Source organism: Olea europaea, chromosome 13, assembly GCF_002742605.1.
Source record: "Olea europaea var. sylvestris chromosome 13, O_europaea_v1, whole genome shotgun sequence".
Classification (NCBI taxonomy): domain Eukaryota; kingdom Viridiplantae; phylum Streptophyta; class Magnoliopsida; order Lamiales; family Oleaceae; genus Olea; species Olea europaea.
Window position 1 is genome coordinate 832,680 of NC_036249.1, and position 17,463 is coordinate 850,142.

The following is a 17,463-nucleotide window of genomic DNA, read 5'->3' on the forward strand; positions in this document are numbered from 1 at the left end:
AGGCCTCTTCAGGTGTTACTTCCTTCACAACTGGGGTTGGACTCCGATTCAATATATGTATCGTCCAATTAACAGCTTCAGGCTAAAACTCCTTAGGAATCTGTTTCTCTGATAGCATGCTACGTACCATGTTCATGGTGGTGCGATTTTTTCTCTCTATCACTCCATTGTGTTGGGGGTGTGGAAGCGGTAGTAAGCTGCCTGGCTATTACATTTTCATTGCATCGATTAAACTCCAACGAGGTGAATTCTCCACCTCTATCAGTAAGTAGATAGCAAATAAGATTACTAGTTTCCCTTTCAACGAGTCCTTTGAACTTCTTAGACACATTAAATGCCTCAGACTTTTTTGATAAGAAATAAACCCAGGTCTTCCTACTATAGTCATTAATAAAGTTGATTAAGTACCTTTTGTGACTATGTGATTCGGGCTTGATGGGTCTGCAGATATCGGCATGAACCAATTGAAGACATTGTGAGGCTCTCCATAGGCTCATCTTGGGAATTACTTATCGGTGTTGCTTCTCCACCGTGCAGTCAGAACACACCTTTAATGGAGCTTTGAGAACTGGTAGTCCTCTCACCATTTTCTTGTTAATAAGAGTTCTCAGTCCCTTGAAATTGAGATGTCCAAATCTACTGTGCCACAAATGCGAGTTGTCTTCAGTCACAGTTTGAAAGCATGTTGTAGCTTGAGGCATCACTGAAGCCAACACAATGAACATCCTATTTGCTGACATTATGGACTGCATAATTAATCCTCTCATTGGACGATAAAGATTGCACATCCCATTTTGAATTAGAATGGCAAAACCTTTTTCTTGCAGTTGGCCAATGTTCAAAAGATTATTCTTTAACTCAGGCGCGAAATAAACTTCGGTGATTACCTGAGTCATGCCACCCACTTGAAGTCTGATATTTTCTTTCCCCATCACCATCATCTTTGAATTGTCTCCAAGCCTCACAGACTGCCTGAACCTTTCATCAAGATCTGAGAAAAATTCCTTGGTACCACACATGTGGTTGCTGCACCCAGAATCGAAAAACCAACATTTTTCTTTGTTGAGTTGATCATCTTGACGTAAGACATTAATAGCATCTCCTCATCTTATCCAACTCAGCATAGTTTGCATCGTTCCTCAAACTAGGGCATTCATATTGAAAGTGACCTAATTTGTAGCACTTGAAGCATTCCACAAGAGCTTTATTGAAAAGCTACCTTCCCTTGCCTCGACCTCTTCCTCTAAAACTCCCACGAGCTCTTCTTCTCCCTTCAACTTTGTATTTATCTCTTCTTCTACCCGTCTCTGAATTAGTGATGTTTAAAACATGTTCTTCCTCCTTTTGTTCGTGCATCCTCTGTTCGTGGACTAAGAGGCTGCTCTAAAGCTCATCTATTGTCATGGTAGAGAGGTCATTGGACTCTTCTATTGAACACACAACATAATTGAACTTGAGAGTCATCGATGTCAAGATTTTCTCAATGATCACACTCTGCTTCATGTTTTCTCCATGTGTTTTCATCTTATTTGCAAGGGTTAGTGTCCTGGCAAAGTATTCATCCACTTTTTCACCCTCCCTCATGCTAAGAATCTCGAACTCCCTTCTTAAAGCCTGTAGCTGAGCACGTTTCACCTTCGTAGAGTATTGATACTTCAGTCTCATTGAATCCCAGATGGCCTTCGCAGTCTCCTTATTGAGAATGGTCTCAATAATAGTTTTATCTATAGCTTGGAATAGATAGTTCTTGACCTTTAAATCTTTCAGTTTCAGATCAGTAATGGTCTTACACTGCGCCTCTATTGCCACTTCTGCTGCTACAAGTATCTCGTTTTCAATCAAGTCCCAATACTCCTTTGATCTGAGAAAATTCTCCATGAGCATAGCCCAATGATCGTAATGACCATCGAATCGTGGAATCGCCGGCTGAACAAAGCTGTTGTTCTCCGTCGCCATGATTTGCTAACTTCTCTCTTAAAGAACTGTAGATTCTTAGAACTCTCAATCAGGCCCCCGTGATGGTGGCTCCTATACCACTTGTTAAGTCAGTCACTAAACTGTTGAATAACTCACTGTGTTTGGGAGATGAAGCTTTCTTTTATTCAATAAACGGTGGCTTTATATAAGCCTTTTACAAAGAAAACAGAAAACAAACTCCACGTCGAACACTCCTAAAAATGTGGCTAGTGGTCTAGACCAATTCAAATACTAATGCACTAACAACTCACCCTAACAATTAGGGGATTATTAACAGAAGTCAAATATAAAGCAATAAATACAATTAAACCTTAATGCTTCAACAAACAAGATATATCACATCTCTTGATTAGACCAGAGAATTCAACAATTCATGTTAACTTGTTATTATCAATGATTTCTTTTGCAGCGTTGGGTCGGCACCGCGTAACCACCTAGCAGCCTCTGGTATAAGGATTTGCCTCTTGTTTTGGTCCATTGGGGAGATTGGGACTCCATTCAGGAAATGTTATATACCGTTTACCGCTTCTCTGGTCACTCTCAAACATCGGCAAGGCTTCAATGAAAACGCTAAGAATAATCTTGAATTTCACCATTATTTTTGTGCATGGGATTCATATTTGGACATTATTGGAATATATAGGGATGGAAAAGGGTTGTTTGATAACGTATTTGTGATCAAAACAATTTAATGCATCATCTCAAAAGGTCTATGTTACGGGATTATTTGATAAAATAACACGTTTTTATTAATTGGTATAATGAAGCGATGATATTTAATGTCACATAGATGGGTGATCAACGCTGATATGGTCAAATAGTATTATTCTATTTATTTTGCAGTCAGCCATTCATTTTTGACTATTGGTGTCCTTTTTAACGATTTCTGCCCAAAATAATTGTTAACTAGATGGAAAAGGATGAATTTGTCTTTTAAATTCAAATAAAATAGGAAGAAAAGAAATACATTTTCTCAGTGTGGTTTGCTGTATGGGATGGGCACAAGAAGTTAACCAGCTTTCTAGATAGGAAAAGTTAGGTAGGGTCACGTAATGTCGTTTTTTTCTTTTTTTCTTTTTTCTTTTTTATGACCGTAGGTGTTCGGGTCAATTTACGCGCACCTCGACTAATTCTACGGGGTTATAAAGTTTACAGTCGAATACTCACCTTAGTGGCCCTGAGATGACTCGAACTAGTGACCATTGAAGAGCAAACCCAAAACCTAACCACTACACTACTTCTGAGGGTTAACTTAATGTCGTAATTGTTGTCATTTTAAGGGACAAATTTTTACCTTGCTGAAAATAAGAATGAGGTTAAATGTTTGGTAAACCGTAAGCTTTTTGTTTCAAACGGCATTTTTAACATTGGTAACAAAATCGATTTACTAATAGATAGCATTATAAACCTTATTTTTACTTTGATAACAATATTTAATATTATCAAAAAATATTATAACATAATGGACTCAGTAAAATTATATAACTGTGTGAAAAATTTATATTTATGAAATGTCAAGTTTTATAAAATTGTAAAATAAATAATCAAAAATGAATAAATTTTATTAACTATGGTTATTGTAGTACTTTAATAAATAATTGAAGAAATATAAAATAATTATATACACACCATTATTTTTATATACTGTACCACATTTGAAGCACTTGAGTTCTCAAACTTTGTTAATTGCAATATTCACTAACTTATTTTTCGCGAAATTTTTATCTCAAACATTTCATTAATTAATGTATCCAATTCTTGATGATGGTTTAAGTCAAAATATTTTGTTTGTTTGCATGAGGGTAAAAAAATTCTCTCAGTTTTGCATTTATAATTTTAAAAAATATGGTGGAAAAAAAAAAAAAGATAAATCATTTTGCATCCCAGTGGATTTCTTGGACAAAATTGTTATCGAAGACGGTATGTACTCATTAATGAAAAGTTGATGATAAGAATATATCCAAAAAAGTTAAAAGGATATAACTCTTATACCGAGCAAAGTGAAAAAGGGGCCACATTTCGATCTTTTCAAAATCTGTTATAGATTCTTCAACGTCTACATAGTAAAGACTTGTACAACGTTGTATTCAACAAATCAAAATGACACTGCTATATAATGGTGTTTATTTCAAACTCTAGAATCCCATGAATTCATAGAATACAGGAAACTCAGTTCTTGGTGAAAGATATAGTACTGAAAATTATTGGAAAGAATATGATAAACCACAATAATTAACAGCTGATCCATGACATAATACCATGAAGATTTCATGCTTGTCAAGGTTGATAGACCAACACTGCAACGTATTACAAAGTGAAATGGAAATCGAAGTCTTGTTCAGCATATTGTTTGTTCTGGTCTAACACTGCATGACCAACATGCCCTAAATGTCACAAGGGTTGTTGGACGGAATCTTGGTGCCTTCTTCTAACTTATAGGCAAATGTTTTATTTGGAGCTGTGATAGACATCGAGTACACAAGTAAGGTTTTTATGTATATGTTGTCACGGAAAGGTTCATAGCTTCAGATTCGAAGAAATTACAGTCTCGAAGGCATTCCTCCAGCAACTACCAAAATTTCTCCAGTAACGTAAGAAGCATCATCAGAAGCCAAATACGCAGCTGCTGCAGCCATGTCTTGCGTGGTTCCAAGCCTATTGAGCAGTGTTTTCTCCTCAAGACCCTTCTTCTGCAAACAGCACCAAAATGTCATGTATGTGCGTGAACTTGATCTAGAGGTGTAAACTAGCTTATGCCTGGCCTTACCATGCTTCCATGTACCGGAAGGCCCAATTCACACCTCTAATCAGATAAGTGTTAAGATGGAAAATGATGTTACTGAGAGCTTACCATGCTTTCATCTGTTGTGAGGAATGAGGCAAAATGTGTTGGAACAAAACCAGGTGCAACACAATTTACACGTGTATTTGGGGCCATCTCGGCTGCAAGTGTGCCTTAAAAAAAAAAAAAAAAATTGCAAAGTCAAATAAGATACAAAGTTGCTTAAAAAAGAGATCGACAGAAAGATAGGTACCTTGGTAAGCCCAAGCAGGGCTGTTTTGGTCACCCCATACATAGCCAAGGCTGCAGGTGGATGGTAAGCAGCTATGGAAGAAATGAGAACAACGGATGAACCCTTCTTCAAGTGAGGAGCTGCCTCCTGTCACACAGCAGGAATGCACAATCAAAAACATAAAGCTACAACAATCTAACATTAAGAATATCTTTGGTATGTAAGATTGGACTCGATAATATAATAAACAAGATTTTAGCTTCTCTTTCTTCCTCAAAACGGTCCAATGCTATCCAGCCCTCCATGCAAAAGAATAGCATAAATTCAAAACAAGGTCGAAAGAAAAAGATTGCGTTTACCAAGAACCATGGATTGTATGCCCCTGATGTCCTCTACGACCTGTTATGTACTACTTGGAACTTAATCATGTAGTGAGACTTACTTGTAGAAGAAGTACAGAGGCTTTCACATTGATCTCCCATAATTTATCAAGGACTGATTCTTTTGTTTCCAAAATGGAATCCACAGCCGGGTTGGCAGCAGCATTTGACACGACCACATCTATTTTCCCATATCTCTGCAAAGGAGTGAAGATGACTATGAAGGTGCAATAAAAATATGAGTAAGGTTCACAAATAAGATAACTCATGTTTCAGCCTAATTATGTCATCCAAATTACAAGTCCAAGTTTGTAATTGCACAAACCAGACATCAACGAGGGATACAAGTTTTGGCAAATTAAATCATGTCACCAGGAAATAAAATACAATTGCCTTATAAGAGTTTGGTATAATACAAGGTCTTGAAGCAAGAAACAAACAGAACCTGGATGGAAAATATATTGTCGAAATAACGTAAACAACAATTAGGGTACATTAGAACAAGATCAAACAAAACAAAGTTTGAGGTCTTGATGCCGCGAATTACCTTACTGAAACACATTACCTTAAATGGACAGATCTTACTGCAAAATATCATATTACTTGTACACTTTGTTGAAGATACAATTTTAAGTTAAAAAAATTGCGTCCTCTCTAATGACTCAACATTTTACATGAGACGGGCAGTATCATAGTAGGCAAAGGTCATAAGTCCATTACAACAAATATGATCTTGGGAACATTAAATGACGACCCCAACAACAAAATGAAGACAAAGAAAACCAAATTAATCATCCTGCGCACTTAAGAATGCGGCGGATACGCAGCACTGAAAAGTATTATAATGAACAAGATTTAAGTTACTTTTTTAACACGGTCAGTACTACCCAATACATCGCACTGAAGATGCCAGAAAAAAGAAAGGGAAAATCAAAGGCATTTACAAAAAGAAACCAGCAGTGGTGAGGACTAATAAGCCCAGATTGCTTTCTCTAAGAAAAGAATAATTATTTCCATATTTCAGCTAAAATGAGATAAAAATGAATAAAGATAGTAACACTATTTTATTTTAATACCTGAAGAGTTTGTTCTATCAAATCCTTTCTTTGCTGAGCATTTGACACATGGCAAACTACCCCGAACGCTTCAATTCCTCGAGCCTTAAGTTTATCTACTGCTGCATCTACATTTTTCTGCAAAATCCCTCAAAAACACATGAGTACAATATTTTTTTTTTTAAAAAAAATGGAGTTAGCGAAATTCAAGATATCCGGGTTAATTAAGCACTGATATCTTCACAAATACATTCAAACATCAAGATCTATCAAAGATCCATTAAATAAAAATTGATGGCGGGTAAGAAACCCTAGACCTAGAGGATGAATTATCCAAAATTAAGCAAATCAGAAATTGGAGCATACTTGTCTGCGGGAGGAGATAACAACGGAGGCACCTTCCAAGCCGAGTCGTTCCGCGATGCCGAAGCCGATGCCCTGGGTCGAAGCCGTGACTACAGCCACCTTCCCTTCAAATCTCTTCCCAATCTTCTCCATTTGCTTTCTTTCTTTTCTTTACAATTAGTTTCAGACAAAAATTCGAAATTTGTAATCTGCCAACGGGGAGAACAGTGGTATTGTGCAGAAGAACTTGCTGACAGTATTATGCTGAGTAGGAAATCATAATTCTTAAATTTGAACCCTTCGATGCAATTTTCTTGAGATTCACACCAGTCAACCATTGTAAATATCGAAGCATACGATGCACCCCATATCCACCAAATTGGGGAAAAAAATTACTTCGTCCCGTTTGGTTTCGATTTTGTTAACATCTATGTGATGAAGCACTTGTAAGATTAAAATTAAACCCCGTTTTATTTCCATTTTTGAGATAAAATACATTATGAAATAGTGATTTTTTTTTAAAAATATGTGATTAGAAAGTAAGGAATTCTTAAAAAAATGGAAATCAGAAGGGGATAAATTTTTAATAGATTTTGATGTAAATTGATAAAATAGACGGTTGAAAAGTTATGAACCCGGCAAAATATATTATTAAAACTAATCATTGACTTTGATTTAAATTTAAATTTAAATTTTTATTTTTATTTTTATCAAACATAGGCTGAAATTATTTCCATTTTACTTTGCCTCTGATTTTTATCAACTTTCTTTAGCTAAACCAACGTCTGCTTCTTGTACATTTCAACCGATCCTTTGACAATATGAAAAGGAGATTGACTAGTATTATTTATAGGCCAATCTGATGATGGTGTCAAAACTCATCTAGAGCTTGTTTGGAAATGATTTTGAGAATTGATTTTTGACCGTTAGAAGAAAAGTGTGGTTCCACTTGTGAAATAAGAAGTCAAATATGACGGCTGAAATAGTGAAATAACGATCAAAAAATCAAATTTTTGGAAGGAAAAATCGCTCCCAAACAGACCTCTATTAAGAATGATTTATTAGCTCATTGATTATCGTGAGTACTAAAACAACTTCACTACTATTATTTATCTCATTAGACCACTTGGGTCGTACTTGGTCGATCATCCCTTCAAATTGCAATAGAGGTCACCAGCATAAGCTTGCCTTTTATTGTTCTCCAATTTTTTATTTATTGATTATGAGTCTCTTTATCATTTAATGATTAAAGATAGACACCATTCTCCAATTATTTATTTAGTGATTGAGAGTTTCTTTGCCATTCAATGATGAAATAGATACATCAGTAGTGCTTAGTTCTCATTAGTTATGAAAATAACTTGTTCTGGGAGCCATTATGACCCTATCAAATGCACCTGAAATTTCAATCAACACATTCCTATCAGTAGTTCACAAAATGTAATAGATGCAACATTGAGTTAGAATGAACACTCAAACGACCTCATTCTCTTTCTTGAGATTAAGAGTAATAAATTAATGTAGAAAAATATTATGATGGAGTTAATTGATTATTTTTAGCCCCCATTTGGGCCCCATTTTTTGAAATTAAAATGGGTGAAATAGTTGTTTTTTTCTTTTTAAGAATGGGTAATTTAAAAAGAAGAAAAAAATTTCGATTTAGATATAATATTATTTTATGGAAGATTGTGTAATTGAAATATGAGAGAGAAAAATGAAATTTAATTTAATAAGGGTCAAATGGGGCTTTAATGACAACTTTGTAACCTATAAGACAAATAATTTAAAATTTTGAAAGAAATTCAAAAAAAAAAAGGTCAACACCAATGGCGTTACATTTTCCCCCATTATCTTTTGAATCCATCTATATGAATTTCATTTTCTCAATACAAGAATTTTCAATTTTTTCTTTTTAAAGAAGGTAAATCAAAAGGACATATTCAATAATTAATTGAAAATATTAGTATATATTATTGGTTTTTGAAAAAAAAAAAACATATTTACACAGAAGTAATCATATTATTTAACATTATATTATAAATTATCATGAATTATATATAAATTATATTTCATTTGAAGTCCAATTGGCTGAAAAATGAGAACCATGTTTAAAAATTAGTGATACAAAAACATATATTGATTTATGAAATAGGGTTTAACCATTAATACAACAAATGGAAATATTATTACCAAGATCAACTTACAAATTATAATGGATTAAAGATTATAAGTCTGAAAAATAAATTAATGCATGAAAAATTAGGACGATTAAATGATGTCATAGTTGACCAAAAATAAAAAAATACAAGGACAATTAAAAACTGAATGTTTTCCACCTCTTTACGCTTTTACATATGGAAATGATTGAATATCTGCATTTTAATTTTCATGAATAGTCAAAACATTGACAAGTATATAGAAAGACATTTCTAGAATCAGCATGATTCCATCTTTGATTCTTTCCTTTGAAGAAAAGAATGATCTGTTGGAAAAATGAGTGAATTGACTCACTTTGCAAAATTTTCGGTGGGATCCGTTGGTCCAATTTGAAATATCAAAGTTGATCCTTGTTTTCCTCCATGAAAGTATCGAAACTATATATTTATTTGCCAAATTGATGAATGGATAAATGAGAAATTGGAGCTCAAAGATAACCATTGGAAGATGGTTTATGTGGAAAAATAAGTCTAGTTCCACATAGAAAAATAAAGAAAGTATTAACCACTTTATATAAGATTGCACATTGGAATGGTATAATCATGTGTAGCATAGAGGCTCTCTCCACGTGCACACGCAGGGAGTGCAAATCACGGACCGAAATTGCCTTCGGACCTTAAACTTGTATGCGTACACGAATGTCGGACCAAATGGAGAAAAAATTGGCCCGTTTGAAGTGTCCACGTTTTGCAATTTTTTGCTTTCTTCAACTGACCTTTGAGTTTCCTGAAACTGCCAAAACTCCCAGAAATTGAAACAACTCCATTATTTATTGTTATGGAGTTAATAGGCAGGTTTAAACTTATATAAATTGCCACTTTCCAGCACTTCCAAAACACACAAAAAACCACATGAAAATAGGAGGAAAACATTCTGCATATTTTCGCTTCCTATTTGCATCTCGGTCTCTGTCCAGTATAATTTTGGGGTGATATTGTTCGAACACAAACTCAATTCGTCGGAGTAGTTTCTGTGGTGCTCAGACTTTACTGGTTTTGCCGTTGTATCTTGGGAAACAGACGCTCGGGCTAGACTTCAAGCACTTACAGTGAGGGAGTGAATCTGTTTTTAGGAAATTGTATTTACACGGGCCTCGGGTTAAAAGTTTATTTCCAAATTTATATGCTTCCAGTTTAAATACCAGTGCTTTAATTATTTGCAGAATTATAAGCCTTCCAAATTTATTTTAGCATGCTTTCAGATTCTATTTAACTTTCTGAAATTTATACTGCTTTTATGTTTCTGCAAATTATATAATTTACCATTCTTATTCAAGTAGTTTAATTTGTTTTAATCAGATAATATTTGTATATACGAACCGGGATATGAAATCGTGTTTGTGAAAATTCAAGTTCTGTGTTATTTAAATTATTTTATGAACACAAACAATTTGTCCAAAATCCATGTTGTTTAAGTTATCATAAAGTGTGAAAACTCTGCTGTTACGTCACTGTTATATACAGTGAGCTAACTAGCATACACGGTAAACTGACAAATACGGTGAATTGCAAATACGGTGAGTTGCACTACCAAATACGGTGAATTGCACTGCCATATACGATAAGTAATTGTCAAATACGATAAGTGTGAATTCGTTGTCTAAAACATAAATACGGTCTATGAGAACCCGATTCCATTCCATACGCTACCGATTAAATTTACCAATAGGATCCAATTTGAAACGTTGAATGATGTGTCATCTTGTGTTGTGGTGTAAACATAGGTTGGTCGACTAGGTTCTCCAAGAAACCACTTCTCACAAAATTACTTATCAAAAAATCAACTTGAAATGTACACGTATCTGCATAACTTTTGACCTTAAAAGTCTTCTTGAAGAAGAATGTACATACATTTATTTGCCAGGTACCTAACAGAAGCTCGCGTAATTTGTATACAACAGAATACCTATTACGATCTATATAAATTTAAAATTAACTCACAAAAGGTTGGTAACTCTGTCAGGCAATAATAATAATAACATTAATACAATACCAAATTATTTCAAATAACCTCGTTCAGAGAGGATTGAACCTCATTAAAGACTGGAAGACCAAGTAAAATCACGAAATACCAATTGTCTTGTTCAATATCCAGAGTGTAAGAGAAAGCTGAATTGCAACAATGGTATGGAGCCACGTCCTATCCAGCATAAACCCGTACACTGTAATTCCTGCTCTGTTGTGCTCAAAATATGTCACTGCACAAATTTGCAACCATAATCAGCCGCATGAGGTGCGTATTTGAAGATCTATGACCATTTTAACTTTTTAGATTGCTGATACTTACCTAAGGCTTGTCTCTTCTGGTACGATACAGTATTTGCATGAGCTGGCACCACGTTTTTATTATCCAACTCATCATCTCCATCTCCTTCTTCATTATCTGTATCCCAATCGGCAGTAGCACAATATGTCGCCCGGGCTGAAGCAATCTGGGCTGTAGGAGTTTCATCATCCAAACCATCAAAGGTCTCCATAGTAGCAGAAGCATGCCACTTAGCTGCAAGAGATGTAACACCCTGCGCTTTGTGTGTGATCTTAGCTGCGCTACGCAAGCATATAAAAAGCCCTGTTACCAAGGTGATGGAGCATAACTGCAACAAAGTTATACAAGATTAGTTAGTCAGGCAATGTATACAGTAGAGGTGGAAATATTTTGTATGGACTGGCATAATCATAGTTAGGTTACTCAATATAATGTTATGAGATTAGTTAGTCGAGTAATGATAACTGCAATAAAATGATATGAGAAGTCAGTCAAGCAACATATATATGGCATTATCATCATAAAGTTACTCATTACAAAGAATTAAAGCATGTTTTGGAGACAGTAGTACTGAACATGCTTGGTATTATTAGATCATCATTCAATGGACAAGTATTTTGACTAACTTGCTCGAGGGTCAGAGACTCCTTTTACAATGTTTTCACACATCAAAAAACCTCTCTAACACAGTTATTGAGGATAAACAAACTCAAATCGTTGTACTTAACTCGAACAAGGCTCAAAGTGAAATAATAAGCATCCTGGTGCATCGAGGAGCTAGTACAGTGTGGGAAATGAGTGGGAATGACAGGTGACTTCCATCGCTGCCTTTCAGCCTTTCTTATCCTTTTGCAGCGATTCAAGTAAAAAAGAGAAAGCTGAATTGCAACAATGGTATGGAGCCACGTCCTATCCAGCATAAACCCGTACACTGTAATTCCTGCTCTGTTGTGCTCAAAATATGTCACTGCACAAATTTGCAACCATAATCAGCCGCATGAGGTGCGTATTTGAAGATCTATGACCATTTTAACTTTTTAGATTGCTGATACTTACCTAAGGCTTGTCTCTTCTGGTACGATACAGTATTTGCATGAGCTGGCACCACGTTTTTATTATCCAACTCATCATCTCCATCTCCTTCTTCATTATCTGTATCCCAATCGGCAGTAGCACAATATGTCGCCCGGGCTGAAGCAATCTGGGCTGTAGGAGTTTCATCATCCAAACCATCAAAGGTCTCCATAGTAGCAGAAGCATGCCACTTAGCTGCAAGAGATGTAACACCCTGCGCTTTGTGTGTGATCTTAGCTGCGCTACGCAAGCATATAAAAAGCCCTGTTACCAAGGTGATGGAGCATAACTGCAACAAAGTTATACAAGATTAGTTAGTCAGGCAATGTATACAGTAGAGGTGGAAATATTTTGTATGGACTGGCATAATCATAGTTAGGTTACTCAATATAATGTTATGAGATTAGTTAGTCGAGTAATGATAACTGCAATAAAATGATATGAGAAGTCAGTCAAGCAACATATATATGGCATTATCATCATAAAGTTACTCATTACAAAGAATTAAAGCATGTTTTGGAGACAGTAGTACTGAACATGCTTGGTATTATTAGATCATCATTCAATGGACAAGTATTTTGACTAACTTGCTCGAGGGTCAGAGACTCCTTTTACAATGTTTTCACACATCAAAAAATCTCTCTAACACGGTTATTGAGGATAAACAAACTCAAATCCTTGTACTTAACTCGAACAAGGCTCAAAGTGAAATAATAAGCATCCTGGTGCATCGAGGAGCTAGTACAGTGTGGGAAATGAGTGGGAATGACAGGTGACTTCCATCGCTGCCTTTCAGCCTTTCTTATCCTTTTGCAGCGATTCAAGTAAAAATGGTGTCACAATTGTCATCATCAAATATTAACACGTAAAACTAGTTTTTACATCCATGAATATGCCTCAAATCTAGTATAATGTTTGATGTGTTACTTGTCCAATTGGCACAAGATTCAACTTAAGTCTTACTTAAGTGAAAGGTCAGAGATTCGAATCCTGGGAATGGGATAGAAATCTGTGAAGGGTAAGATGAGCTTAGGCTCTTCTAGAGTGGACAATACGTAAATTAACTACTTGGGCATAGAGGCAGAATTGTTACACAAAGTATACAACAGCGGTGGAAATATTTTATATGGATTGGCATAATTATATTTAGGTTACTCAATAAAAAGACACGAGATTAGTTAGTCGAGCAATGTATATAGGGCAATCATCATAAGGTTACTCATTACGAAGAATTAAAACATGTTTTGGAGACAATAGTACTGAGCATGCATGGTATTACATATTACAGTATTAGACTATCATTAGGTGGACAAGTATTTCGACTAACTTGCTTGAGTGCCAGGGACTCCTTTTACAATGTTTTCACGCATCAAAAAACCTCTATAAGACAGTTATTAAGGATAAACAAACTAAAAAGCCTAGTGACCGATAAACTTTGTGCTTAAGTTGATCAAGGCTCAAAGTGAAATAATAAGCATCCCAGCGCATCGAGGGGTTAGTACGGTGTGGGAAATGGGTGGGAATGACAGGTTACTTCATCATTGCCTTTCAGCCTCTTATCCTTTTGCAGCGATTCAAGTGAAAATGGAGTCAGAATTGTCATCATCAAATATTAACACATAAAACTAATATTTACATACATGAAAATGCCTCATATCTAGTATGACGGTGATTGTAGTGCAAATAAGAGCCAGAAGATAATAAAAGATATTGAAAAATTCGATTCTGCATTTATTCAGCAGCTACTTATTAATCAACAGGAACAAAGCTTGTGATACATAAAGGAATGGATGTTAATTACCGCAAGTTCTCCTGCTGTGAAAATGTCAACTGGGGAGCTAGGTTCAGTCGTGATGAGCAAGGAAGCGAACTGACTCACCGTCACAAGAATCAGAGTCGACAAAATGAATACTCTAAAACGATGGCTTATAACACGAAGGTTCTTTCTGATCCTGAGATGTTCTAACAAGATAGTAGCAACATCAGATTCTTTATTGAAAACCTGAGCAAACTCTTCCAGCCTTAGTATTTGCAGATAACAGGTGAGCCGGAAAATGACACACACCAGAAAGCAAATGGATGTACGATATAGCCATGAACTCATCAACAATATGCACATTACGATTTTGCTAATGTAGATATTGTACAAATAGGGAATTTGGGTTCCACCTGAGGCGAACCACCATATTTTATAAGCACTATCTGCGAGAAAACAGGGGAGAACAAAAGCAGATAGAAGCTTCAGTGATCTCTGCAGAAATCAAACAGTAAAATGTTATGACATAAAACAAATATGCTTCTCCAGTTGGGGGATAAAATAAGAAATAAAGACAAATCAGATGATCTTGCTTGAATGCTGAGCAGACTTAGATTAAAGCAAGTTTAGTATGCTAAAAACTTGGAACAAAATCTAATGATCCCCATAACATTTAGTTGATTGGATCATTAGTAACCCTCTAATGACTTTGCTATATGGATCATTAGTTCATATCAAACTCAACAAGTTCTAAATGAAGTTAGGCATAAAAATGCAAAATAAGTTGACTATACTAAAGAAAATCTCTATAAATTATTGAATTATCCTCTCCCTGCAGGTTAAAAAATCTAAAAGTAAAGGAAAACACAAAAGGTCACAGTAACATTCAATATTCCCCCGTTTTAAAGAAGGAAAATACTTACATCAGCATTTACATAATCTTTTATACATCGATGAGGTGTCAAAAAGAAAGTTGAGGAGTTATTTTTATTTGGTTGATGAAATTTTGATCCTCAACGCATTATCTGTTGAGAAATAAATCCGTAAGCATAATTAAAATCTGAGGAATGAATTAGAAGGAATTAGATCAGATTCATTTCACCAGGTATCTCAACTAGAAAACCTAGTCTTTTGGCCAGCTGGGCATTCAATAAAATATTTCTATGGTCGAAAAAGTAGCGAAACTAGCTGGTTCCTTAATCTTCGTCCACTAACACAAAATATCCGTGATTCAAATAAAGACTATTTTTATTTAAAGGTGTATATTTCTCTAACATTTTCTGTGCCATATTTTCTCAAAATCGATACGAAATGAATTACCATATAATAAAAATGAAAATCAGGAAAAGGGATGCAAAAGCTTACATGGAGTTGCTGAGTATATCCTTCTCGAACTTTATCACTCTCATAAGCCACTTTATCAAGGAACAGAAATTTTCGGACGCCATATTTACGCCCAAAAGTAGAAAGACTAATGAAAGAAAGTGCAGTAAATACCGAAAGAGATAATTGCACGATCGTATCATAAGGTCTCTGGTGCTTCGCATCACAGTTTGAACAAGAGAAAAGAAAGTGGGATACAAGTGGAACGCCGATATTAAGCAGAAAAAAGATTGACCATGAAAGCCCAGCTTGCCATAGACTAGAATAATCAAGAAATACCCATTTGAGACCTGAACTGTAACTCTTCAATTCGATAGGGGATTCATGATTTGAATGTTCTGATGAAGAAAGTGCCGTGTTCTTTGAAAAGAAAGCCTCTCTCTCTTGTTCTTCCATGGATTTGAAGTTTTTTTATGATGACGCTTCACGATCACAGTTTAGAAACGAGAATTCAAAAGAAGTCTATTCGGGCACCATAAAATTTGATGATTGAATGAATGAATGAATGCTTCAGGTTTCAAATACAAGTTGGGAATATAATATTTTTTATATAAAAGATTTTCGCTTGGGGTGGAATTAGAAAAATGTTGCTCTCACGGTCTCTCTAAGAAAGGAATTCTTCAACTCTCTCTCGCTCTTCCTCAACAGTAGCAATATAGAGAGGAGAGTTTCAGCCTTGGACCCAACTCTCTACCTTATACCAATTTAACCACCAATATTCAAATCTGAACATTTATGCCCCTGATCTCTCGATCAGTTACAGCCTTGGACCTCATAAAGTCTCTGTTTATTCCTTTTTTTTTGTGTGTGGGGGGGAGGGGGGGCTAAAATCATGAATTTGACCTTATTTTTAATCAAGATAACAATAAATAACTCTCCCTACTCCTTAACTCTATCGATTGATCCCTAGGGCTTAAAAGAATGAAAAGAGTTTGTGAAAATTTAAATGGTGAATGAGCAGAGAAGTTGAGTGTGAAAGGTAATGTGTCATTTTAATTGAAAATAAAGAGAAATCACGTAATATTTAATAAAACTAAATAACTGTTCATTCATATTTAAAAGGCTGAGGACTAATTTGTTATAAGTATCAAAGGTTGATTACCAGTGCTGTAATTGTTTCATTTAGATTAATACATTTTAGTAAGCGCGTATCAAGCCACGCTGATTAGCTTAATCTAAGACGACAGCTGCTCGCCCAAATAATAGAAAAAAAAGGTAATACAGGTGGCACATTGATTTTTGATAAATGATGTTGATGTGTTTCTGACTTATGGCTTTCTTTTGTTTTCCTTTAATTCCCACTTTTTCAAAGTTCAAAATTAATTTTAATCACACGTTAAGCCCTCATTTGACCACATTAGATCAAATTTTATTTTTCTCTCTCCTATTTTCAATCAAACAAATTTTAATAAAATAATATTATACGTAAATAAAAAAAAATTCTTTTTTTTTAACCAACCATTCAAAAAACTCTTTCACCCATTAAAATTTTAAATAATAGAGGTCAAATGAGGGCTTAGCCCTTGTTTGATTTTCATTACATTACATTACATTACATTTTATTTTTCTCTCTCCTATTTTCAACCACACAATCTTCCATAAAATAATATTACACGTAAATCGAAAATTTTTCTTTCTTTTTCAACCACTCATTTTTCAAAAAACACTATTCTATACATTAAATTTTCCCCGTAATGGGGGCCAAACAGGGGCTTAATAAAATTCATGCTTATTCAAGAAACATTTCGGTATGATAGTCATATATGCACATATGGTAGGATCGATCATGACATTTCAAGTTCACTTTATTTTTCTCTAACCATATCGAATTCTGAAATATCGTGATTCGAATTGTTCCAAATTCGAAGCATCATAATTTAAATGATGAATTCTATTATNNNNTGCTACTTGTTTTTTGAAAAGTAAGTCTTAGCCCCCGTTTGGTCCTCATTAATTTTAATTTCATTACATTTCATTTTTCTCTATCTTATTTTCAA

General features: G+C 34.9%; 3 protein-coding genes across 3 annotated transcripts; all 3 read right to left on the reverse strand.

The window, feature by feature from the left end:
- Positions 1-1,383: 1,383 nt before the first annotated feature.
- On the reverse strand, positions 1,384-1,956 carry LOC111408146. Its single transcript, XM_023037947.1, has one exon. It carries the CDS (start codon positions 1,954-1,956, stop codon positions 1,384-1,386), a length of 573 nt encoding a protein of 190 aa, XP_022893715.1.
- Positions 1,957-4,078: 2,122 nt separating this feature from the next.
- LOC111407169 (tropinone reductase-like 3) lies at positions 4,079-7,171 on the reverse strand. The gene is made up of 6 exons (XM_023036498.1): positions 6,793-7,171; positions 6,448-6,564; positions 5,434-5,568; positions 5,012-5,138; positions 4,829-4,929; positions 4,079-4,667 (listed from the first exon to the last, which is right to left on the reverse strand). Exons 1-6 carry the CDS (start codon positions 6,922-6,924, stop codon positions 4,518-4,520), a joined length of 762 nt encoding a protein of 253 aa, XP_022892266.1. The 5' UTR covers positions 6,925-7,171; the 3' UTR covers positions 4,079-4,517.
- Positions 7,172-10,767: 3,596 nt separating this feature from the next.
- Positions 10,768-16,089, reverse strand: LOC111407170. Its single transcript, XM_023036499.1, has 4 exons — positions 15,449-16,089; positions 14,129-14,578; positions 12,310-12,616; positions 10,768-11,185 (listed from the first exon to the last, which is right to left on the reverse strand). The coding sequence occupies exons 1-4, from the start codon at positions 15,860-15,862 to the stop codon at positions 11,049-11,051; spliced, it is 1,308 nt and encodes a 435-aa protein (XP_022892267.1). The 5' UTR covers positions 15,863-16,089; the 3' UTR covers positions 10,768-11,048.
- Positions 16,090-17,463: the final 1,374 nt, after the last annotated feature.